Here is a 25,097-nt window from a genome sequence, read left to right as displayed (position 1 = left end):
ACCTGCCTGTGAAGGATGAGAAATTATATGGCAGAGGCTGAAATAATCAGTAAAGAGATTGGCAGAATTTTTCACGGCATCAGAAAGATTACTGATGAAGATGAGGAAAAAGACTGGGACCAAGATTTGGTGCACTCCAGCCTCAGCAGCGAGAGGAGATAAGAAGATCCCATTAAGAGCTAAATGCTGAATACAGGTGCAGAGAAAGTCAATGAGCCATGTGAAGAGGTGGCATTGATGCCACAGGCAGAGAGTTTGGAGGTCAAGGCAGGGTGCAAGAATGTTTCAAATACTTGAGATATGTCCAGAGAGATGGCCCTGATTTAATGTCTGAGATTGAGGGCTTCTATCCATTGTTTGGCGAGTTGAAGCAGCATGTCCAAGGTAGAATTGAATAGCAGTATAAATAACTGTGAGAAAAAAAATCAACTGAGTACTGGTTGAGATGTACAATGCAACAACAAAGTAAAGGATCATAAACTTTCCAACAAAGAAAATGGATGATTATCTTTCAAACAAAGTAAATCGATTATTGTGTTTCCAAAAAAGAAAATGGATGGTTGTCTTCCCAACAGATTAAATGGATTATTACCGGTCCAACAAAATAAATGGTTTATTACCTTTCCAACAAAGTAAATGGATTATTACCTGTCCAACAAAGTAAATGGATTATTACCTGTCCAACAAAGTACATGGATTATTACCTTTCCAACAAAGTAAATGGATTATTACCTTTCCAACAAAGTAAATGGATTGTTACCTTTCCAACAAAGTAAATGGATAATTACCTGTCCAACAAAGTAAATGGATTATTACCTGTCCAACAAAGTAAATGGATTATTACCTGTCCAACAAAGTAAATGGATTATTACCTTTCAAACAAAGTAAATGGATTATTACCTTTCCAACAAAGTAAATGGATTATTACCTGTCCGACAAAGTAAATGGATTATTACCTTTCCAACAAAGTGAATGGATTATTACCTTTCCAACAAAGTTTTTGGATTATTACCTTTCTAACATAGTAAATGGATTATTCGCTGTCCAACAAAGTAAATGGATTATTATCTTTACAACAAAGTAAATGGATTGTTACCTGTCCAACAAAGTAAATGGATTATTACCTGTCCAACAAAGTACATGGATTATTACCTTTCCAACAAACTAAATGGATTGTTACCTGTCCAACAAAGTAAATGGATTATTACCTGACGACATAGTGAATGGATTATTACCTTTCCAACAAAGTGAATGGATTTTTACCTTTCCAACAAAGTAAATGGATTATTACCTTTCAAACAAAGTGAATGGATTATTACCTTTCCAACAAAGTAAATGGATTGTTACCTGTCCAACAAAGTAAATGGATTGTTACCTTTCGAACAAAGTAAATGGATTATTACCTTTCCAACAAAGTAATTGGATTATTACCTGTCCATCAAAGTAAATGGATTGCTACCTGTCCAACAAAGTAAATGAATTATTATCTGTCCAACAAAGTAAATAGGTTATTACCTTTGCAACAAAGTGAATGGATTTTTACCTTTCCAACAAAGTAAATTTCAATCTCCGGTTCCGGTTTTGGAGCGGCGAGAGATCTCCTTCGGGGCTCCCTGCTGATGTTCTCAAAGTTAGGTTCCGGTTGTTATTTGTCCCGTTTTAACTGTTTAATTTTCTCACCTACACGTGTGTTCCTAGTTCGGTTTTGTTTCAAAAATCGTGCTATTTTGTGAGTATTTTTGACGTTCTTACCTGGTGTTTGAGGCCTAGGCCTAGGCTTGAGGCCTACCGGTTCCACTCGATGTTCGATCGTTTTTTTTGTTTGTTTGTTTCTTTTTTCTCCCCATGACCTTCAATTTCTATCCTTCCCATTACCTTCAATTTTCATCCTCCCCACTTTCCAAACATCCCCCATTCTCCCAAGCAATCTCTTTCTTATCTCAAAAAAATATATATATATATACCCAACAACAACAACACGCTCACCTTCTCCCGATTCTGCTTCTTCTTCTTCCCCTTATCTTCCTCCTCGTCTTCTTCCTCGATTTTTTTTTTTTTTTTTACACTTCCATGACCTAATCTGTTGAACTCTCTCATACATCAATATTAACAACAAAAACGATCTTATAATGCTTCATTCGACTCTCTCACACATGTGGTACTCTTTTCTGTTTCACAATGCACTACTCTTCTGCTATTTTAACAGACTGCTCGCATTTCGATCTCTCCTTCATTCCTTGCCTAAAAAATCCAACTATTACAGCGCTTCTTCTCTCCATTCTCTGAATTCGCCTTCATTGCATCCATCAAGAATTGTGTTAAATCGCATCTCTGACCTAAAACTTTTAAAAACCACAGTTTGCCATGGATGCTCGCTTTCCATCAACCATTCTTTTTTTCCAACTTCAGTGCCAACTCACCCTCTTCTCCCCTCACTCTCACTCTCAAAGCAACCATCCCACTCTTCTCCTCTCCATGCCTCCCTCTCACCTCTCTCAAAAATTCCCCCCTCACCTTTCTCCCACCTTTCATCCCCCTCACTCTTCCTTCTCTAAGTTGCCCCCCCTCTCATCCACCAACCTGCCTCCCCCCACTGCCCTCTCACCTCCATCTCTTCACTCCACCTCCTCAAATCCTCAACTGCCTTCTACCTTGTCTCTAGTCTCCCCTCTCCCCCAGCACCACAGAGACTTTTCTCCTCCTCATTCGGCCCCCTCCCTTCGCTATTCTGCAATACCCCACACTCTTTCAGCAACCCTCCTTACCCACCCCTCGTCCCTTGTCCTACCCTCCCCCTCCCCCTCCACCTCCTGCACCCATAGCCTCCTCCCCTACCTCTTCATTAAAAGTGTGGACCTCAAATATTTGGGGCCTTCGCTCAAACCTTTCACATCTTTCCTTACAGGTTGCCACTGACAAACCAGACATTATCTGCCTAACAGAAACTTTCCTCTCCCAAGACGTGTCTGAATCCCAAGTATCTCTCCCTGGTTACTCCCTCTTACGGTATGACAGACCTGAGCCTCGTCCTGGTGGAGGTGTTGCTCTCTTCATCAAAGACTCTATTCCTCACTCTCCATGCACTGCTCTCACTCCCCCACACCCCCAGGAATATCTCTGGCTTTGGCTTCCCTCCACTCCCACCTCATGTTTATATGTGTACTGTACCGTCCACCGAACAGTGATGCCTCCATCTACACCTCACTATCCAAAAACATGGACCATCTTCTATCTTCTCATTCATACTCTCTCTTCCTCTTATGTGGTGACTTCAATTGTCATCACGCCAGTTGGCTAGGTGTGGGTACCTCTCTCACCTGCCATGGCACCTCAGCAAAAGCTTTCTGCGACTCATTGGGACTGACTCAATCGGTCAACTTCCCGACCCGGATCTCAACCAATGGAACTCCATCTCTTCTGGATCTGATTTTGACAAATTTCCCTGACAATATCTGCTGCTCTTCCTTCGCTCCAATTGGGTCTTCTGACCACATCCTTGTTAAAGTGGACATCTCTCTGGCTGTTATCAGAGAACCACCTCACCGCCGTCGAGTCTGGCATTTCACTCAAGCCGACTGGCAAGGTCTCCGAGCAGCCATCAAACTTAGAGACTGGTCTCCTATCACTACTTTCTCAAACATCAACTCATCCTGGGAATTCTTTCAAAGAAACTTGCTCTCCCTCATGCACAGATTTATCCCCTCTCGTGTTCAGTTGTCTTACCCTTCCTCCCGCCCTTGGTTTACTGAAGTTTGTGGCGAGGCAGTTGTCCTGAAGCAACTTGCCTTTTCCTCATGGAAAACAAACCCAACTGAGGGCAATCTCAGTTCTTTCCACAAAGCTCGGAACAAGTGTGTATCTACCCTCAGGAGAGCCAGAAAACAACATCTTTCTCATCTCAAGTCTGAACTCTCAAACCTCTCTCCCTCCTCAAAATCCTGGTGGCATTTAATCAAATCTGTTTCTGGTGTATGTTCCCCCTCCATCCCCTCCCTTACCTCAAATGGCCGCACTGCTGATTCCACACGTGATAAAGCTGAATGTCTAAACTCGGTGTTTGCAGATAAATCTTGTGTCCTAAACCCATCACTATCTCTACCCACTTTACCCAGTCACACTCAACTGTCCCTGAACTCTGTATCCTTTTCTCCTGACAAGGTGGAGAGCTTGCTTTCAAACCTCGAGTTAGATTCTGCAACCGGTCCAGACGGCATCAGCCCACGTGTCCTCAAAGCCTGCTCTTCTGCTCTTGCTCACCCTCTCTCTGTTCTATTCACCCTCTCATTTGCCCAAGGTCAACTGCCATCTGCTTGTAAAGCTGCTAACATCACTGGCCTGCATAAAAAAGGTGCAAAAACAGATCACTGTAACTACAGACCAATCAGCCTTCTCCCAATCATCAGCAAGGTGATGGAATCCATCATCGCTTCAGATATGAAATCCTTCCTCTTCTCCAATGGCTTGATTTCCAATCATCAATTTGGTTTCAGACCAGGTCACTCTACCCTGGATATGCTGCTTCTGCTCTCCCATCAATGGATGGAGGTCCTCAATGCCAGACAGGAAATCCGAGCCATATCCCTGGACATATCACGTGCTTTTGACACAGTCTGGCACCCTGCCCTACTCACCAAACTCTCTTCCCATGGTATTCAAGGCCATCTCCACTCATGGCTCGCAGACTTCCTCTCCTGTCGCAGTCAACGTGTGGCTCTAAATGGAGTTCTTTCATCCCCCCTTCCTGTCCAGGCTGGAGTTCCGCAAGGTAGCGTTCTGGGCCCTGTTCTTTTTCTGGTTTTCATCAATGATCTCTCGGACTCTCTGGAAAATCCTCTATTTCTCTTTGCCGACGACTCCACCCTCTGCCGTACCATCTGTCATCCCTCAGACCTGCAAGCAACAGCTTCTTCGCTCACTGCAGATCTGGATAAAATCACAAACTGGTCCAACACGTGGAACATGTCTTTCAATCCAGACAAATCTCACACTCTCACGATGTCTCTTCGAAAGGACTGTTTAGAAAACCCCCCCATCCACTTTCTCAACAATCCTCTGGAAGAAGTCTTTTCTTTCAAGCTTCTGGGTCTCAATATCTGCCATGACCTTTCCTGGGAAAGTCACATTTCCAACCTCGCCTCAAAAGCCAGTCGCCGACTGGGAATCCTCTGTCGTGCAAAGTCCTTCCTCGGCCCTCTTGAGCTCCTGACCACTTACAAAGCTTTTGTCTGTAGCCTGATGGAGTACTGCTCTCCCCTCTGGGCTGGTGCTCCTGCCTCCCACCTTTCTCGGCTTCACGCTGTCGAAACCAGGGCATTTAAGATCATCGGCATCTCCTGCAATGAAGCTGAGTCTTTGGGCCTCTCACTCAATCACCGCAGGTTGGTCGGTGGTCTTTCTGTCTTCTACCGACTCCTCTCCAGACTTGCCCCCCCCCCCCTGCTCTCTCTGCGATTTGTCCCCACCACATTTCCACAGGGCACTCAAGGTCCACCAACAACCCCCTTCTGGTAAAACTACCAAAATCACGAATCACTGCTCATCTTCACTCTTTCATTCCTCTTTTTTCCCGCCTTTGGAATAAACTTCCTCACTCTATTCTTTCCCATTCTTCCCTCCAGGCTTTCAAAACAGCTGTTCACCACCACCTCTTATCTTCCCCCATCCAAATCCCCAATCTTTTCTACCCCCAATTATCCACCCAAGCCCACTTCCTTCAATTCTCCTGCTTCCCTTCCTGAAAGTTCCTGTAATGTCCATCTTCTCTTCGCCATGTTCCCCGTCCCATCCCCATCCCTCTCCCTTCCACAGTTCACCTAATGTGTCTGTTCCCCACTGTTTTGTCCCTTCCACTCCCGCCCCTCTTGTCTCATGCCTCCTTGCTGTGAGTTGTGTGTTAGCTCTCATACGAGCCTCGACCAAGGTATACAAAAAAAAATGAATTATTACCTTTCGAACAAAGTAAATGGATTGTTACCTGTCCAACAAAGTAATTGGATTATTACCTTTCCAACAAAGTAAATGGATTGTTACCTGTCCAACAAAGTAAATGGATTATTACCTGTCCAACAAAGTAAATGGATTCTTACCTGTCCAACAAAATAAATGGATGATTACCTTTCCAACAAAGTGAATGGATTATTACCTTTCCAACAAAGTAATTGGATTAATACCTTTCGAACAAAGTAAATGGATTATTACCTGTCCAACAAAGTAAATGGATGATTACCTTTCCAAAAAAGTGAATGGATTATTACCTGTCCAACAACGTAAATGGATTATTACCTTTCCAAAAAAGTGAATGGATTCTTACCTGTCAAACAAAGTAAATGGATGATTACCTTTCCAAAAAAGTGAATGGATTATTACCTTTCCAACAAAGTAATTGGATTATTACCTGTCCAACAAAGTGAATGGATTATTACCTGTTAAAAAAGTAAATGGATTATTACCTTTCGGACAAAGTAAATGGATTATTTCCTGTCCGAAAAAGTAAATGCATTATTACCTGTCCAACAAAGTACATGGATTATTACCTTTACATGTACTTTACAACAAAGTACATGGATTATTACCCCCCATAACCACACTGAAGGCAGCATAGATTTTTGAGCAGCCCGATAGCCTCGCTAACGCAGACTCCGGCCTAACGGTGCAGCAAATGCAACAGTAGCATGCACCCCCCCCCCCCCCCCCGAGTGCTGTGGGAATTGTGGCGAAGCTTTCCATGCCACAAGAACACCGAATAGTTCTCCATGTGTGCAGATGTGCAGGTGCTGTCACAAACTAAATCATTTTTCAAGTGTGTTGCTCTGCCCCTGCCATGATGCCAGCACCACAAAGGCATCAACAACCTCACACAACATCCATCATTGCAGATAATGTGTGTTCCAGAGGTTTTCAAGACGTGTGTGTGTGTGTGTGTGTGTGTGTGTGTGTGTGTGTGTGTGTGTGTGTGTGTGTGTGTGTGTGTGTGTGTGTGTGTGTACGGACACCTCTGCTATTGGACACAGGGGCTACAGTATCTCTGCTCAACTTGGACACATATAAATGCTTTTCACCCAACAGCTGCTTCAGCACCCCCACTCTGGGTAAGACTGCTCCAAAATCGACATTGTGGGCACCAAGCATCTGACTGCGTTCTCATTCCACATCACCCTCTGTGGTGCGAACTTCCTACGCATCGACCGCTTCACAGAGCTTGGTTTCTTTCTCCCTGATGGATGCCAGTGGGTAAGCATTTCTGCCGGTTGCCTACCCATGGCAACAGAAATGGCCCATGGTATTTAATGGACTGGGCTGCCTCACTGCCTGAACCCACCAGTCCCTGCTGAACTCAACGGTGACTCCGGTCATCCAGCCACTGCGACACATTCCATTCGCTCTCCGTGACGAAGTGTCTGCTGAACTCAAGCTCCTGTTGGAAGCTGGAATATTCGAACCAAAGTATTCCCTTGAATTTCCAACTTGGTCATTGCCAGGAAAAAGTCCGGAGGGCTGTGTATCTGTGTGGATCTTCATGCAGCAAACAGTGCCGTCATCCAAGAGAAATACCCCTGCCCACATCTGAGGAACTGACCATCCTGTTCTATGGCTCCACATTTTTTTCAAAGCTGGACCTATGCCAGAGATATCTCCAGGTGCCCCTCCAACCCGCTAGCAGGGACCTCATGGCATATGTCACTCACACTGGAGTATTCTACGACACGAGGATGCCTTTTAGACTCATTGACTCAAAGCTGCTTTCAGAAAGTGATGTCCTCATTCCATGCAGGGATTCCAGGAGTGGCCATTGACTGATATGACATTGTTGTACATGGGCCTGACACATCCATCCACAACAAGCACTTGCACAGGGTGTTTGAGGCACCAACCAAACACAACCTCACCTTGAATGGTGAAAAGCGTTTACTGTGCTGGACGTCGAGTTTGTGGGATTTTGTCTGTCAGTTCGTAGCATCTCCCTGCCTCAGTCGAACATTGAAGCCATCCATCACATCTCAGCAGCCAATGTTCTTTCTTTCCTTGGCATGACAGCCTATTGCCTGCGGTCCCAGCCCTGATACTCCGCCATGGCAGAACCACTCCACCAACTGCTCTAAGAGGACGAGCCCTGGGTTTGAATGCGAGTTTTGAATATGAGCCCTGGCCTGTGCTGAGGATTTCCACCTCTTGAAGTCTCAGCTTACCACACCACCTTTCCTGGATCAGTTCAACTTTGCTAATGCAAAACCACGTCACGTGTGATGCATCAGCTGTTGCCATGGTGACTGTGCTCTCGCAGTTGCAGAATGGCGTGGAGAAGCCCATCGCATTTGCCTCCCGGGCCCTGTCCTCCACTGAACAGAGGTATTCTGTGGGTGAACGTCGACTCTCCCTCACATTACCAAGGAACCCGACACGAGATCCGGTCCCCACCAAAAAACAAGGCTCTCATCACCGTCTTCCTTTGAGCGACTGATTTACGCTCAATGAAGAAGTTTGCCGGACCTGAGATTTTTGGCGCTGGACACGTCATTTTAAATCAGTGAAGCCATTTTAGTTGGGTTGGCGGGGCTTAAAGGTTTGGATCCCTCAGAGGCCGAAACTATGACCATTGTTTGGCATGGTGCTCATCGGGGATAGAGAAGGCCTTAACCGCTTTGGGAGGTTCCAACCCATCGGTACTCTCCTGCCGTGGTCTGCCCCTCTTCTTCGTTCAATTATCCAACCAAGATGAACCCTCGTCATCATCACGAGAAACGTTGATCATCCTTAATCACATCCTCCCAACACCCCGGAAGATAAACTTGGCCAAATGAGCGAAAAGTCCACCGTAATACAAGCTAAACAGGATAAAGAAGACCAGACAAAGCCGATACACCCTCGACACTCAAAACTGTCCGATAATGGCGTCCACGCGAACTCGCTCGACTGACTTGACTCCTGTCCTCTCCAATTTCACAGAATGAACACGAGGTGTAAGGAATGAATGAGGAATTAATTAATTAATGAATTCCCACCTGCTGTTCCTTCGTCTGCCATTAAATTATTGGGTTTTGGAAATAGCTCTCCCCGAATAACCTCTAAAGTACTCCATTAGAGGGGTCCATCTCAGAGCGGTGCACTTGGAGGTGAAGGTTACATTTCAATCATTTGTCAGATTTTACGAAGACAACGGAACCAACGTTTATTTATGGATGTACTGCACTTCATTTACATTGTCACCTAACATTGTTTGAAGGTCAATATTTAATTTTATTTTCAAAAACGACAGCAGCTGTGTTAAGAATCATTTACATCGCTGTCTACTATTTTGCCATGGCTTACAAACATCGGCTTGGTACATCCATCCATTCATACATCCCTTTACTCCATCCATCCCTTCCTTCACTCCATCCATTCCCTCCATCCCATTCCATCCATTCATCCATCCATCCATCCAATCATCCCTTCTATCTATCTCTTTACTCCATCCAGCTTACAAACACCGGTTGATTGGCACTGCACGACACCGCATGTCAATCGATATACTATATTTTTGATTGTGTTCAGCAGAGGGACAGGACAGAGGGACATTGCGGGTACTTTTCCCGTGTATCGCCATGGCTTACAAACAAACATCCAAGTAAACGAACATCTCTCCGGAGAGCCTTTTAACAAAGTGAAAAATGAAACTAAACCCAGAGGATGAGGATTAAAATCAATGATATTTATTTCATTTCCGAGGTAACAGCCATTCTCAATCACTCATCTGAGATGTTTGCACTTTTAAAAGAAGACATGTCTATGCATGTGTGGTATTGCTGCAATGTGTCACGGAGTGCTCACTTTTTCCATGCGAAGTTGTCTTAATGAAGTTTTGTTTGCACCTGATACAATACTGTATAAAGGTACAGTACCTGTAGAAAGTATGCACCCCCTTTCAAAATTTTCACCTTTTGTTGCCTTGTATCTTGGAATTAAATTCCATTAAACCAGACGTTTTACACCTTTATTTACACATCGTAACCCTCAACTTCCAAGTGAAAAACAAATTTTAGAAATTTCAGAAAATTATTATCGCATGTGTGTAAATGAAACAGAAGGCAGGAACACTGGGGTCTCCGGGCGTTTGCAAGCATTGTGATGTATCAGCGATGTGTCGGCGATGAAGATCAGGCATTCGATGACATGAGTGAGGAAAGTGAAAAAAAAATTTGAGTGCTTCATCGTTAAGACCCCTTACTGAAATGAAGGTGGATGCTTTGAGCCTGCCCTGGGAGGACTCCATTCCACATTCTGAAACCCACATATGTAGATAACCAATCAACAACACACACACACACACACATACACACACACACACACACACACACACACACACACACACACACACACACACACACACACACACACACACACACACACACACACACACACTTTTATTCGCATAGATTAAAGATATCATTTTATTAACAGGACAACTTCGGAATAGTTTTTATAAAGCTGACACTATGGCTGAATTACTCCATGAATAAGCCTGGTGTTGGCTTAACAAACAGTTAAGGTGGCTGGCTTATGATCTGAGGAATTAACACCAGGTGGGTGGACTCAGCCTCAGCCTATCATCCTTTCAAGGTCAGCAAAATGAGAACCAGTTTGCTGGTAACAGGGGCACTGCATCATTCGCACAGCTACACCTTCAGAAAAAATAATAATGCAGTGACAAACCACAGGCTGCATACAAATAAATACATAACCCAATGAATCTGTTCTATTCTTGTGTATGGTGGCTTCGCTGCCAGGTAGCTATCATTTCTTGGAAGCACGGCTGTGCCACTGATGCTGTGCCCCTCTACCTGTACCCTGGTACTCACTGCATAAGCCTGGTGTTGGCTTAATGGTTAAGGTGGTGCGTTTGGTATCCTAGGGTCCTGAGTTCAAATCCCACTTAGCTGTTTCATTAATACCAGGTGGGGTTGACTCAGCCTGTCATCCTTCTGAGGTTGGCAAAATTAGTTGCAGCTTGCTGGGATGATTGAGCCATTTTATTATCCTGTGTTGAAGTTGTGACATGTCCAGGATTGTGCGCAATAGCCCAAGAAACTACTTTGGCAGCACCAATGCTCTGTCCAGAGTGTGGTCCCAATGGATGGAAGGATGACAGGCTCAGTCAACCCCACCTGGTGTTAATTCAACATTATATGGGGGTCAAACTCATAACCCAAGGATCTTTAGCCAGCCACCGCAGCTGCTGAGCCAACACCAGGCTTACACGATGAAAAAAATATTGCGACAAAAATTCTGATTTTCATGAAAAAAAAGAAGTATGTTGACTTATGATTTTACAACCGTTTCTTCAGATCCCAACCAGATCATCGTCATCATCATCATTCGTTTTATGGTGGTTTCCATGTTATTCAACACTTTTTGAGAATGTTGGGGGAAATGAGGTCGAATATTCTTCTCCTCTTCTTTTGGATTTTCCCATTTTTAGCTCACTGCGACTTTAGGCCTGTGAGCTTAGGCGATCGCGCATTGTCAATCGAGCATAACAGCCGAGTCAACCCCACCTGGTATTAATTCAGCAGCAAACAGGGCTCAAACTTAGGACACTAGGATCCTAAGCCAGCCACCCTCACCACGAAACCACCACCAGGCTTCATCTCCTTCTGTCAATCACCCATTCTTCTTACTTTTCCACAACTTCTCTCTCTCAGCGCTGCATCCTCTCATCGGGTTTTCGGCCTTCATCTTCTTCCGAGCATCCCATCTTCATCACTCGCCTCACCAGATACTCTTTCTCTCTCCTCATCACATGACCAAACCAATTCATTCTCTTTTCGACGACTTTCTTCGATGCTTCCACAATCTTCACTGACCCTCTGATATACTGGTTCCTAATTTTGTCCTTTCTTGTCACTCCACCCATCCATCTCAGCATGAGAATCTCATTTACATCCAGTTTCTCTTCCTCTTTCTTTGAAGTTTCCCAAGTTTCCCAAGTTTCCATATGATATGACAATGCCAGTCTGACAACTGTCTTGTAAATCTTTACTTTAATTTTCAGCGGTCCTTTTCTATCACACAACACTTCACTTCCTGACTTCCTCCAATTACTCCAACTTGAACTAATCTGATGCATAATTCCCATTCCCATATTGCCGTCTTCTGTCACCTCTTACCAAAGATACTTGAAGCAACTCACTTACTCCTGATCTGCACCCAGAATCTCTACACCTTCACCCCAATCCTCTTCCCTTGGCTCAAACTGACAATCCATATCTTGATTCTCTGGTCGACTGATCTTCATTCCATTATCTTCCAGCGCTTTTCTCCATTTCTCAAGATAGTCATATTCTTATCTTCCCCACCACACAGCTCAATGTTATCTGCAAACACCATTGACCAAGGCACTTCCTGTCTGTCTCACTTGCTCAGTTAGAACATTCATGACAATCAGGTAGAGGGAAGGGGCTCAATGCTGATCTTTCATGCAATCAAACTTTAACTTGAAAACCTTCACTCTCTCCCATACTGCTTCTTACTTACTCTCTCCATACTTCATGCTGTGGACACCAATGCATTTTGGATCATTGGTATCTCCCATGATGAGGCTGAGTCTTTGGTCCTCCCACACTCTCTCCGCAGGCAGGTCGGTGGTCTTTGTCTTTTTCAGTCTCCTCTCTGGTCTCGTCCCCCCTGCTTTGTCTGCAATATCTCCCCACCATATTTCCGCAGGGAGCTCAACGTCTGCCAACAACCCCCTTCTGGTAAAACTATCAAAATCACAAATCGCTGCTCATGTTCACGCTTTCATTCCTCTTTTTCACCACCTTTGGAATAAACTCCCTCACTCTCTTCAATCCCATTCTTCTCCCCAGGCCTTAAAAACAGCTGTTCACCACCACCTCTTATCTTCCCCCATCCAAAATCTTGATGTTTTCTACCCCATTAATCCACCCCACACCCAACTCCTTCAAATTCCCTACATTCCTTCCTGAAAGTCCCTGTAATGTCCATCTTGTATACCACATGTTCCCCGCCCCATCCTTCTCCCTTCTACAGATCTCCGAATGTCTCTGTTCCTCACTGTTTTGTTCTCCCCTCTCCCAACCCTCATCTCATTCACCCCCCCCCCCTTCTGTGCATTAGCTCTCATACGAGCCTCGACAATGTATAATAAAAAACGAACTTCAGCTGGAAGCTTCCCAGGGCTCAGAGACGATCCTAAAGGCACAAAACTTTGAAAACAGAAAACTTCACAGCTTGGTCCATGAATCCGTGACCCCTTACCGAAATGAAGGAAGATACTTTGAGCCCACCCTGAGCGAACTCCATTCCACATTCTGAAACCTGCAGATGTTGATACCAATCAACAACAACTCTTACACTCTCACACACACACACACACACACACACACACACACACACACACACACACACACACACACACACACACACACACACACACACACACACACACACACACTTTTATTCGTATAGATGGTGTTACATTTGTTATTCTCCAATCCTCCCGCACATGTCCTGACTCGAGTGAGCTATTGAAAATATCCGTTCATATGTCGCTTACCTGCTCAGCCACCTGCCTCAATACTCTCGGGTGATTATCATCTGGACCCGGAGCCTGATCTTCTCTTAGATTTGCTTTCTGTTCCTTTACTTCTTCTACGCCAACCTGGATCTTCTGCAAAAGACCTTTCTCACCTCCTTGATAAATTCTCTCAGCTGTTGGCAATTCTCCTGACTGTTCTTGTGTAACAACAATGTCTTGACTTTGAACAGGCTGCAGTGGTTTCTTAACGATGAAGCACTCAAATTTTTTTTTCACTTTCCTCACTCATGTCATCGAATGGCTGATCTTCATCGCCGACACATCGCTGATACATCACAATGCTTACAAACGCCCGGAGACCCCAGTGTTCGTGCCGTCTGTTTCATTTACACACATGCGATAATAATTTTCTGAAATTTCTAAAATTTGTTTTTCACTTGGAAGTTGAGGGTTACGATGTGTAAATAAAGGTGTAAAACGTCTGGTTTAATGGAATTTAATTCCAAGATACAAGGCAACAAAAGGTGAAAATTTTGAAAGGGGGTGCAGACTTTCTTCAGGTACTGTACCTTTATCAGTATTGTATCAGGTGCAAACAAAACTTCATAAAGACAACTTCTCATGGAAAAAGTGAGCACTCCGTGACACATTGCAGCAATACCACACATGCATAGACATGTCTTCTTTTAAAAGTGCAAACATCTCAGATTAGTGATTGACAATGGCTGTTACCTCGGAAATGAAATAAATATCATTGATTTTAATCCTCATCCTCTGGGTTTAGTTTCATTTTTCACTTTGTTAAAAGGCTCTCCGGAGAGATGTTCGTTTACTTGGATGTTTGTTTGTAAGCCATGGCGATACACGGGAAAAGTACTCGCAATGTCACTCTGTCCTGTCCCTCTGCTCAACACAATCAAAAATATAGTATATCGATTGACATTCGGTGTCGTGCAGTGCCAATCAACCGGTGTTTGTAAGCTGGATGGAGTAAAGAGATAGAAAGAAGGGATGATTGGATGGATGGATGGAATGGGATGGAGGGAATGGATGGAGTGAAGGAAGGGATGGATGGAGTAAAGAGATAGAGAGAAGGGATGGATGGATGGATGGATGGAATGAGATAGAGGGAATGGATGGATGAATGGATGGATGATGGAAGGAGTGGATGGAGGGAATGGATGGAGTGAAGGGATGGATGGATGGATGAATAGAAGGAATGGGATGGAGGGAATGGATGGAGTGAAGGAAGGGATGGATGGAGTAAAGAGATAGAGAGAAGGGATGGATGGATGGATGAATGGATGGATGGATGGAAGGTGTGGATGGAGGGAATGGATGGAGTGAAGGGATGGATGGATGGATGAATAGAAGGAATGGGATGGAGGGAATGGATGGAGTGAAGGAAGGGATGGATAGAGTCAAGAGATAGAGAGAAGGGATGGATGGATGGATGGATGAATGGATGGATGGAAGTGGTGGATGGAGGGAATGGATGGAGTGAAGGGATGGATGGATGAATAGAAGGAATGGGATGGAGTGAAGGAAGGGATGGATGGAGTAAAGGGATGTATGAATGGATGGATGTACCAAGCCGATGTTTGTAAGCCATGGCAAAACAGTAGACAGCGATGTAAATGATTCTTAACACAGCTGCTGTCGTTTTTGAAAATAAAATTAAATATTGACATTCAAACAATGTCAGGTGATAATGTAAATGAAGTGCAGTACATCCATAAATAAACGTTTGTTCCGTTGTCTTAGTAAAATCTGACAAATGATTGAAATGTAACCTTTATTGTGTCGTGTAGAAGATGCTTTGCAGGCAGACACGAGCGGGGGAACAGTCGAGCCGAGCTGTGTTGCACAAGCGCGAGCGCGAGCGTACGTTGCCCGCGGCTCTCCTTTATTACGTACTCAGCACACGCACGGGCCGGGCGACTCCAGCATTACTACAGCGCCTCAGGCGGCGCGCACACCTTATATCACTTGCAGACCCGATGACCACGACGACCCCTCCTCCCATCATCATGCCCCGCCCTGCATGCCCGCAGGCTACACCACAACCTTCACCTCCAAGTGCACCGCTCGGAGATGGACCCCTCTCATGGAGTACTTTAGAGGTTATTCGGGGAGTTCAATTACCAAAACCCAATAATTTAATGGCAGACGAAGGAACAGAAGGTGGGAATTCATTAATTAATTCATTCCTCATTCATTCCTTAGACTCGTGTTCATTCTGTGAAATTGGAGAGGACAGGAGTCAAGTCAGTCGAGCGAGTTCGCGTGGACGCCATTATTGGACAGTTTTGAGTGTCGAGGGTGTATCGGCTTTGTCTGGTCTTCTTTATCCTGTTTAGCTTGTATTACGGTGGACTTTTCGCTCATTTGGCCAAGTTTATCTTCCGGGGTGTTGGGAGGATGTGATTAAGGATGATCAACGTTTCTCGTGATGATGACGAGGGTTCATCTTGGTCGGGTAACACTGAACAACAAAAAAATTTTACTGGAGATGTGTAAAGTGATTTAGACTAATTTGGGTACGCTGATTTCAAAAATCATAACCGTTTTGCTGTATCACGTCAGGATTTTCAGTAACAGAAATATTCCCATTGCCTAGAAGTCAGGATTTCAATGAAATTTACAAAAATTCATTTATTCATTTATTTCATCATGAATGCTTCAAAATTATAGAAATTACAGAAAAACTCCACTAGAATGGAATTAAAAATGCTTTAGGCATTTGGCTTTGCATTTGTGCTGCTCTGTGTCAGTTTCACGATGCAGGAACCAGCAGAAATCGCCCATCATGTTCGGGTTGTGCCGCCCTTGGTAACGCGTCTCCATGAGTGAAATCTCTTGGTGGAATCGCTCACGTGCTCGTCCGAGACTGCTCCCAAGTTGTCAGGAAGAAGTTCAGGTGCTGGTGTAGGAAATGGATTTTCAGGGACATCCTGGAGCCAAGTTTCCTGAAGGACTCCAGCAGCTGCTGCACTATTTCTTCATAGTTGTCCGCGCGCTCGTTCCCCAAGAAGTTGTCCGTCACAGCTTTGAAGCTCCTCCACGCTGCCAGCTCTTTGGGGTTTAGAGTTGTCGGAAAAGTTTCGTCCTTCATAATCTGTCGGATTTGCGGTCCAACAAAGACACCAGCCTTGATCTTGGCCTCCAACGAGGTGTTGCCAAACTTTTCCTTGATGTATAAAAACCCACGCCCATTCAGATCCATTGCCCGTACAAAACTTTTCATCAAGCCGAGCTTTATGTGGAGTGGTGGAAGGAAAACCTTGGCTGGGTCAACAAGGGCGACATGCTTCACGTTGTGTCGACCAGGTACATGCTCTTTTCGCTCTTCCCAATCTTTCTTCGTCCAGTGATTCTTGTCGTCTCTGCTATCCCAGAGACAAAGGAAGCACATGTATTTCGTGTAGCCTGACTGCAGCCCTAACAACAGCGCCACCACTTTCAAGTCTCCGCAGATGTGCCAGTTGAAGTCATTGTACTTGATGGAATCAAGCAGCTGCTGCATAGTCTCATAGGTCTCTGTCATGCCGAACGCGTGAGCCAGTGGGACTGATGGTTTCTCGTTGCCATTTTGGAGCAAAACAGCCTTCAAGCTGTTCTTCCCCGAGTCGATGAAGAGGCGCCAGTCTGCAGGATCGTGATCACACCCAAGTTCTTTCAACAGACCGTTGATGTCACTGCAGAATGTCATCGTGTCTTCCATCTCAAAGAACTCAGCCATGTCTCTGTGACGTGCTCTGAACAAGGATATCTTGGTGTTAGGTTCAAGTAGATTCCACTGCTGCAGCCTTGATCCAAGCAGCTCTGCCTTCGCCTTTGACAGTGAGAGATCTCTTACAAGATCATTTAAGTCTCCCTGGTTCAGAAGGTGTGATTCTTGAGTGTCGGGTTCAAAAGGTTCATCATCACCATCCTCTTCACCACTGCTTACAGCTATGTTCTGATCAGCTGGAGGTGTTGGAACGGGGTTCTCGTCATCATGAGGCACAGGTTTACGAGCAGAGACGCAGTCAGCGTACTTGATGTGACCTTTATTCTTCTTGTTGAAGCCGGCGATGCTTGTGCAGCAGAAATAACAATCATCATGATGATTCTGCGGCTCACGCCATATCATGGGCACCGCAAATTGCATGCTCGCGCGCTTGCCCACCAACCACTGAGTCAAGGTTGTGTGACAGCTTGTGCAGCAGATGTGTGGTGCCCAGCTCTGTTTTTGGTCCCCCACCTTACACCCGAAGTAGTGAAAGTAAGCGGCCTTCATTTTCACTGCTGTAGATATACTTCGCTGTTGATCTTTTTTGGTATACCGACCACAGACATAACAGAAGTTGTCAGGATGATTGGTACAGGAACGCCTACTCATCTTTATCTGAAAGAAAGAAATATAACACAAGTTAACAACAATTGTACGAAATAGACATGTTAAAGACATATGTAAATTTCATTGAAATCCTGACTTCTAGGCAATGGGAATATTTCTGTTCCTGAAAATCCTGACGTGATACAGCAAAACGGTTATGATTTTTGAAATCAGCGTACCCAAATTAGTCTTAATGACTTTACACATCTCCAGTAAAAAAATTTTTTTGAAATTTGTTGTTCAGTGTAATTGAACGAAGAAGAGGGGCAGACCAGGGCAGGAGAGTACCGATGGGTTGGAACCTCCCAAAGCGGTTAAGGCCTTCTCTATCCCCGATGAGCACCATGCCAAACAATGGTCATAGTTTCGGCCTCTGAGGGATCTCAACCTTTAAGCCCCGACAACCCAACCAAAATGGCTTCACTGATTTAAAATGACGTGTCCAGCGCCAAAAAGCTCAGGTCCGGCAAACTTCTTCATTGAGCGTAAATCAGTCGCTCAAAGGAAGACGGTGATGAGAGCCTTGTTTTTTGGTGGGGACCGGATCTCGTGTCGGGTTCCTTGGTAATGTGAGGGAGAGTCGACCTTCACCCACAGAATACCTCTGTTCAGTGGAGGTCAGGGCCCGGGAGGAAAATGCGATGGGCTTCTCCACGCCATTCTGCAACTGCGAGAGCACAGCCACCATGGCAACAGCTGACGCATCACACGTGACGAGGTTTGTATTAGCAAAGTTGAACTGATCCAGGAAAGGTGGTGTGGTAAGCTGAGACTTCAAGAGGTGGAAATCCTCAGCACAGGCCAGGGCTCATCTTCAAAACTCGCATTCAAACCCAGGGCTCGTCCTCTTAGAGCAGTTGGTGGAATGGTTCTGCCATGGCGGAGTATCGGGGCTGGGACCGCAGGCAATAGGCTGTCATGCCAAGGAAAGAAAGAATATTGGCTGCTGAGATGTGATGGATGGCTTCAATGTTGGACTGAGGCAGGGAAATGCTACGAACTGACAGACAAAATCCCACAAACTCGACGTCCAGCACAGTAAACGCTTTTCACCATTCAAAGTGAGGTTGTGTTTGGTGGGTGCCTCAAACACCCTGTGCAGGTGCTTGTTGTGGATGGATGTCAGGCCCATGTACAACAATGTCATATCAGTCAATGGCCACTCCTGGAATCCCTGCATGGACTGAGGACATCACTTTATGAAAGCAGCTTTGAGTCAATGAGTCTAAAAAGCATCCTCGTATCGCAGAATACTCCAGTGTGAGTGACATATGCCATGAGGTCCCTGCTAGCGGGTTGGAGGGGCACCTGGAGATATCCCTGGCATAGGTCCAGCTTTGAAAAAAATGTGGAGACAGAGAACAGGATGGTCAGTTCCTCAGATGTGGGCAGGGGGTATTTGTCTTGGATGACGGCAATGTTTGCTGCATGAAGATCCACACAGATACACAGCCCTCCGGACTTTTTCCTGGCAATGACCAAGTTGGAACTTCAAGGGAATACTTTGGTTCGAATATTCCAGCTTCCAACAGGAGCTTGACTTCAGCAGACACTTCGTCATGGAGAGCGAATGGAATGTGTCGCAGTGGCTGGATGACCGGAGTCACCGTAGAGTTCAGCAGGGACTGGTGGGTTCAGGCAGTGAGGCAGCCCAGTCCATTAAATACCATGGGCCATTTCTGTTGCCAGGAGTAGGCAACCGGCAGAAATGCTGACCCGCTGGCATCCATCAGGGAGAAAGAAACCAAGCTCTGTGAAGCGGTCGATGCTTAGGAAGTTCGCACCAGAGAGGGTGATGTGGAATGAGAACGCAGTCAGATGCTTGGTGCCCACAATGTCGATTTTGGAGCAGTCTTACCCAGAGTGGGGGTGCTGAAGCAGCTGATGGGTGAAAAGCATTTATATGTGTCCAAGTTGAGCAGAGATACTGTAGCCCCTGTGTCCAATAGCAGAGGTGTCCGCGCGCACACACACACACACACACACACACACACACACACACACACACACACACATACACACACACACACACACACACACACACACACACACACACACACACACACACACACACACACACACGTCTTGAAAACCTCTGGAACACACATTATGAGCAATGGTGGATGTTGTGTGAGGTTGTTGATGCCTTTGTGGTGCTGGCATCATGGCAGGAGCAGAGCGACAAACTTGAAAAATGATTTAGTTTGTGACAGCACCTGCACATCTGCACACATGGAGAACTATTCGGTGTTCTTGTGGCATGCAAAGCTTCGCCACAATTCCCACAGCACTCAGGGGGGGGGGGTGCACGCTACTGTTGCATTTGCTGCACCGTTAGGCCGGAGTCTGCGTTAGCGAGGCTATCGGGCTGCTGAAAAATCTGTGCTGCCTTCAGTGTGGTTATGGGGGGCATCTGCAACGTTGAAATGTGCAGTCGTCAATGGATTCAACTTGAAATGCAATTTTCAGAGCTTTTGAAAGGGATAAATCGTCTGGTTCTTGTAAAATCTCTCGCAAACAGAGAGAGGAGCACTTGACGTGTTTTTGATGAACAAGTCCCGAATCATCTTATCTTGCAGGGCGTCAAATTTGCAGGAGCAAGCTCATCCCCTTACGTTTGCAATGTAACAGCCGGTGTACTGACTCACCCAGCAGTTGATGCTGTCTAAAGAGAAACAACTGGAGAAGAACACTGTGTGGGGCTGAGAAGTGTTTCCAGAAGGTTCATGGTCGAAACGAATGTTTCGGACAAAGTGCCAAGTGTCCCAAATATCCGCAGGTCTTCCGCACCCAGGTAGTGGAGCAGTATTTGCTTTATTTTCTTGATTCGCTCATGTCTTCCAAGCGGAGCATGATAATGTAGGTTTCATAGGCCCGAATCCAGTGAGTCCACGGTTATTTCTACCACCACGCACCAATCTCACACAGATTGCATACGAGAGCAGCAGATAACATCATAATTCGCTGTTTCAACCATTTGAGAGAGAGAGTTAACAGCAACACATGTGTATTGTAAGTGAACAAAAATAATTATCCGAATGTCCCAATGGTTTCCACCCTGTTTTTTATTTTATTTATTGTCTCTCCTTGCTCATCCTACCAATCTTCTTCTTTTTTAACGCACCCCATTACCCCACCTTTCTTGTGGAATCGGCCGGGGGAATCTTAGCCTGAGTCTTCACGAACCAGATAGCCAGGCCTGGCCTGAAATTCCTCTGGTTCGGGCAGGAATTTGGAATTCGGCCATGGTACCGGCGATGGCTCACCTACTTTTCATGAAATACACCATGGGATCTTCAATGTCCACCAACGAATGCTGGCAGACGGGACTCTCTTTTAACATCCATCTGAGGGAGGGCACACACATTGATGAATCGCCCTGCCTGTGAAACACTGGGATGACAGTTTATATAGCTGGGTCAGGATTCGAACCCAGTCGAGACAACTTGGAGGTGAGCGTTACCTCCAATACCTCCAAAGGGTGCATCATAAGTTCCACTCCCAGGACACGGGTTTAGCTGCTTATGCAATATTTGTTTATATCATCCACAAGGGTGAGCCATAATAGCCCCAGGATCGAGTAATAACATATATTACAGGCCACATTCAGGCAGTGCAGCAGCAAAGCTTTAATTTCTTCCACCGCACATGTCTTCCAAGAGAGGAAATATTTAAATTCCATTCTTGGAAATGAATCGACCACACCCTACATGATTTCTTGTTTGACTGGTATGCAAATCCTGAATTGTCTTCCCCATTGTCGAGAAAATCTGTCTTCTCTCCGGTAAGCTTTTGACCCTTTGCTGTTGTTGAATAACAATTCTGCGTTGTTCGCTTCAATTATTGGCAAGTTGTGGTATTGAAGGATTTCATTCCAAAACGATTATCAGTTGTAATACTTACTTTGGGTATTAATTACTGTTTGGTGCTTGAACCAACAATTTATTTATTTATTCATTTATCACGAGCAAATACAACCCATTTCTTCGCTGATGGGAATATTAACAGTAGGGGGTGGAAGGGGAAGGGAGTGAGGAGGGGGGAAGGGGGGCTAGGAGGAGAGGGGTCGTGAGGAGGTGGGAGGGGTGAAGGAGGGGGTGGTATGGGATTGGGAGCAAGGATCTGGGAGGGGAGTGAGGATGTGGGAGGGGAAGGGAGCAAGAAGGTGGGGGTGGTAGGGGAGGGGAGCGAGGATGGGGGTGGTTGGGGAAGGGAAGCTCGGAGGGGTTGGTTGGGGAAGGGAAGCTCGGAGGGGTTGGTTGGGGAGAGGAAGCTGGGAAGGGGTTGTTGGGAGGGGTAAGCGAGGAGTGGTGGTGGTTGGGGAGGGGAAGCTCGGAGGGGTTGGTAGGGGAGGGGAAGGTTGGAAGGGGTGGTAGGGGATTGGAAGCGAGGAGGGGGTGATTGGGGACGGGAAGCGAGGAGGGGGAGGGGAGCGAGGAAGGGGTTAGGAAAAGAAAGCTAGGAAGTGGGGGAGAGGAGAGCGAGGCAGGGAGGGAGAGAGCAAGGTCTCACCACATGTTGCTATACACTGTGGAAGGATGGATGGAGCGAGGAGAATGGGTTTTAGAGAGAGGGGTGGTGGGGAAGGGAAGGGGGTGTTCTAGACATGCTTTTTTGTTTGTTTTTTAAAAAATGCAAGTCACCCCAATCAAGGCCTAAATACATTCTCGATAAGGGGCTAAGGGATAGTTAGATATAGATGAGGCTAAGGATAAAGCAAAACAAAATATAAGAAGGAGAAAAATAACAAAAAGCATCAGACACAGGAAGTAGCAGAAGTCAAGTGAAATGTGATGCAGCCTCTGAGATGTAAGAAGTAGGAATAGACATTCCTCTTAAAGTTGGGTTGATCGTAGGAGAATGGGAAGCATGTTACAGGTAGTGAATTCCAAAGCGAGACAGCACGAGGGATAAAACTATCTGCACAGCCTTTCGTTCTCTAATTGGATCAGCTTTAGTGCATGGGTGTACAGAGATGGCAAACCAAGTCTCGCATCCAAGCATTTGTACAGGAGCAACCAAGTTAGAAAGTCCAGCAGAACATTTACCATGAAAATATCTGTAGAACTAACATACCGAGGCAACTGACCTGTGGTGAGAGAGCATTTGAAGAGTTGAATCCATCTCCACACCAACCCGGTTAACTATGTGTTTCTGGAGCCTGTCAAGTTAAGATAAGTGGCAGGTTGGTGCTCCAGCCCGTGTATGGCAACAGTACTTCATGAGGGGAGGAATAGTTGTCTTATTCAGGTACAAACAGCATCAGGAGGTACATACCTCTGTGCTCGAAAGAGACGACCAACTCGCTTGGAAGCACTCTTCACAATATCCCAAGTACTTATCCCAATGGAGGTTAGAGTAGATGTCCAGACCAAGAAGCCGAAGTTCAGATGATTCTGTTAAAGTTGAAGACCTCGTGCACAGAAGGGAAAGACCTGTTTCTGGAGCGAGACATGGCCAACAATTTAGTTTTCTTTTTTCACTTTGTTTCAGATATTTTGGTATTTGGTCATTTTATTGATTTCTGCATTGTTTAGACCAAAATTGCTGGGTTCAGAAACCTCAATTAGTGTGTGTGACTGTATGTACATTAAGCAATATACACCATTCTCTTTGCTAACCCCACCTCCTCTCCTCACCTTTCTCATTCCCTGTTCTCTCTCTCTCTCTCTCTCTCTCTCTCTCTCTCTCTCTCTCTCTCTTTCTCTCTCTCTCTCTCTCTCTCTCTCTCTCTCTCTCTCTCTCTCTCTCTCTCTCTCTCTCTCTCTCTCTCTCTCTCTCTCTCTCTCTCTCTCTCTCTCTCTCTCTCTCTCTCTCTCTCTCTCTCTCTCTCTCTCTCTCTCTCTCTCTCTCTCTCTCTCTCTCTCTCTCTCTCTCTCTCTCTAGGTTGCAACGTATAGCAACATCTCTCCTCACCTTCCTCCTTTCCTTGCTCTTCTGTCCCGCAGAGCTTCCCTTCCTCCTCTCTCCTCCCGGACTCCCCTCCCTCCTCCCTCCCCTCCTCTCTTTTCTCACCCCCCTCCTTCTCCCCCCCCCCCTCCTCTCTTTTCTCACCCTCCCTCCTTCTCCCCCCAACTCCCCCATGACCCTTAATGTCCCCATCACTGAAGCGACGGGTTTTATTTGCTCATATGTTTGTATGTATGTATGTATGTATGTATGTATGTATGTATGTATGTATATATATATATATATATATATATATATATATATATATATATATATATATATATATATATATATATACATACATACATACATATATGATTGACCCCTTCTACGCTCCTCTCGCCAAAGTAGCTGCATAAAATAACCCAAGAAGACTTGCGCAAGTTAAGTGCTAACGCTGTTTCGAACCCTTCTCAGAGTTCCTCAGCAACTATAAAGATGTTCACATATAGTACACACACGACAATCCCAATGCAAGACAATACCCTCAGCTACCGGACTGGTTTCGTCACTTATTGGCAAATCATCAGTGATAGCGTAGACAGCAATGCATACCAATGAGGCTCTCAAGCATGTACCACGTGCAAACGTCAAAAGCAGTCAATATATATGTAAAGAAAGACCCACCCACATTTCTCACCTGTGAATGGAGGGAATAGCCAATCAGGTCTCACCAAATCCACTACACCCAGGTGTGGCTCAGATTATATAAATGATTGACCCCTCCCATGCTCCTCCAACCAAAGAAGACTTACACAAGGTAAGTGCAAATGCCACTTGGGTGGTCAGAAGCCAAAGGGTGGAGAGAGAGGATGATGCGGTGACGAAAATGGATTTAGCAGGTGAAATGGTGGAGAAGTCAGAGTCAGCAAGCAGGTTGGTGAAAAAGGGCGGAGCCAGCAGGCGAATTGGAAAGAAGGGCAGGTGGAGAAGTCGGAGTCAGCAATGGGGTCGGTGAAGAGGGGCGGTGCCAGCAGGCGAATGGGGAGGTTGGCAATCCCAGGCCAGGACGAGTAGATATGAATGAGCAGACAGGAGTGGTGAGCAGGAACGATGAGTATGAACGACGGGCAAGAACGACATACCAGCGGCTCTGCGACCCGTCCTTTTTGACCCCGTGGTGCAGAGCGGGGGCGACGACCCGAAGCGATATGTCCTCACCAGAATCGGGCGCTCTGGTTTGGCCCGGGCCGTGATGGTAGGAAGCGGCTCCACTCCATTTTCAGTAAGATG

General features: G+C 45.6%; 1 protein-coding gene across 1 annotated transcript in view; it reads left to right on the top strand.

Annotated features, from left to right (window-relative positions):
- The first annotated feature begins 21,591 nt into the window (after nt 1–21,591).
- The window catches only part of LOC147020387 (uncharacterized), a 33,537-nt gene continuing 30,031 nt past the window's right edge, over nt 21,592–25,097 (top strand). The window contains exon 1 of the mRNA XM_085895706.1: nt 21,592–21,699. Within this exon, the coding sequence (XP_085751832.1) occupies nt 21,626–21,699 (74 nt within the window). The 5' untranslated portion in view covers nt 21,592–21,625. The remainder of the gene's footprint in view (nt 21,700–25,097) is intronic.

This window comes from Eptatretus burgeri, chromosome 9, assembly GCF_056783735.1.
Source record: "Eptatretus burgeri isolate ZD-2024b chromosome 9, Ebu_testis_v1, whole genome shotgun sequence".
Lineage (NCBI taxonomy): Eukaryota > Metazoa > Chordata > Myxini > Myxiniformes > Myxinidae > Eptatretus > Eptatretus burgeri.
The sequence above is the reverse complement of the archived record's forward strand: the minus strand, read 5'-3'. Positions and strand labels throughout refer to the sequence as shown.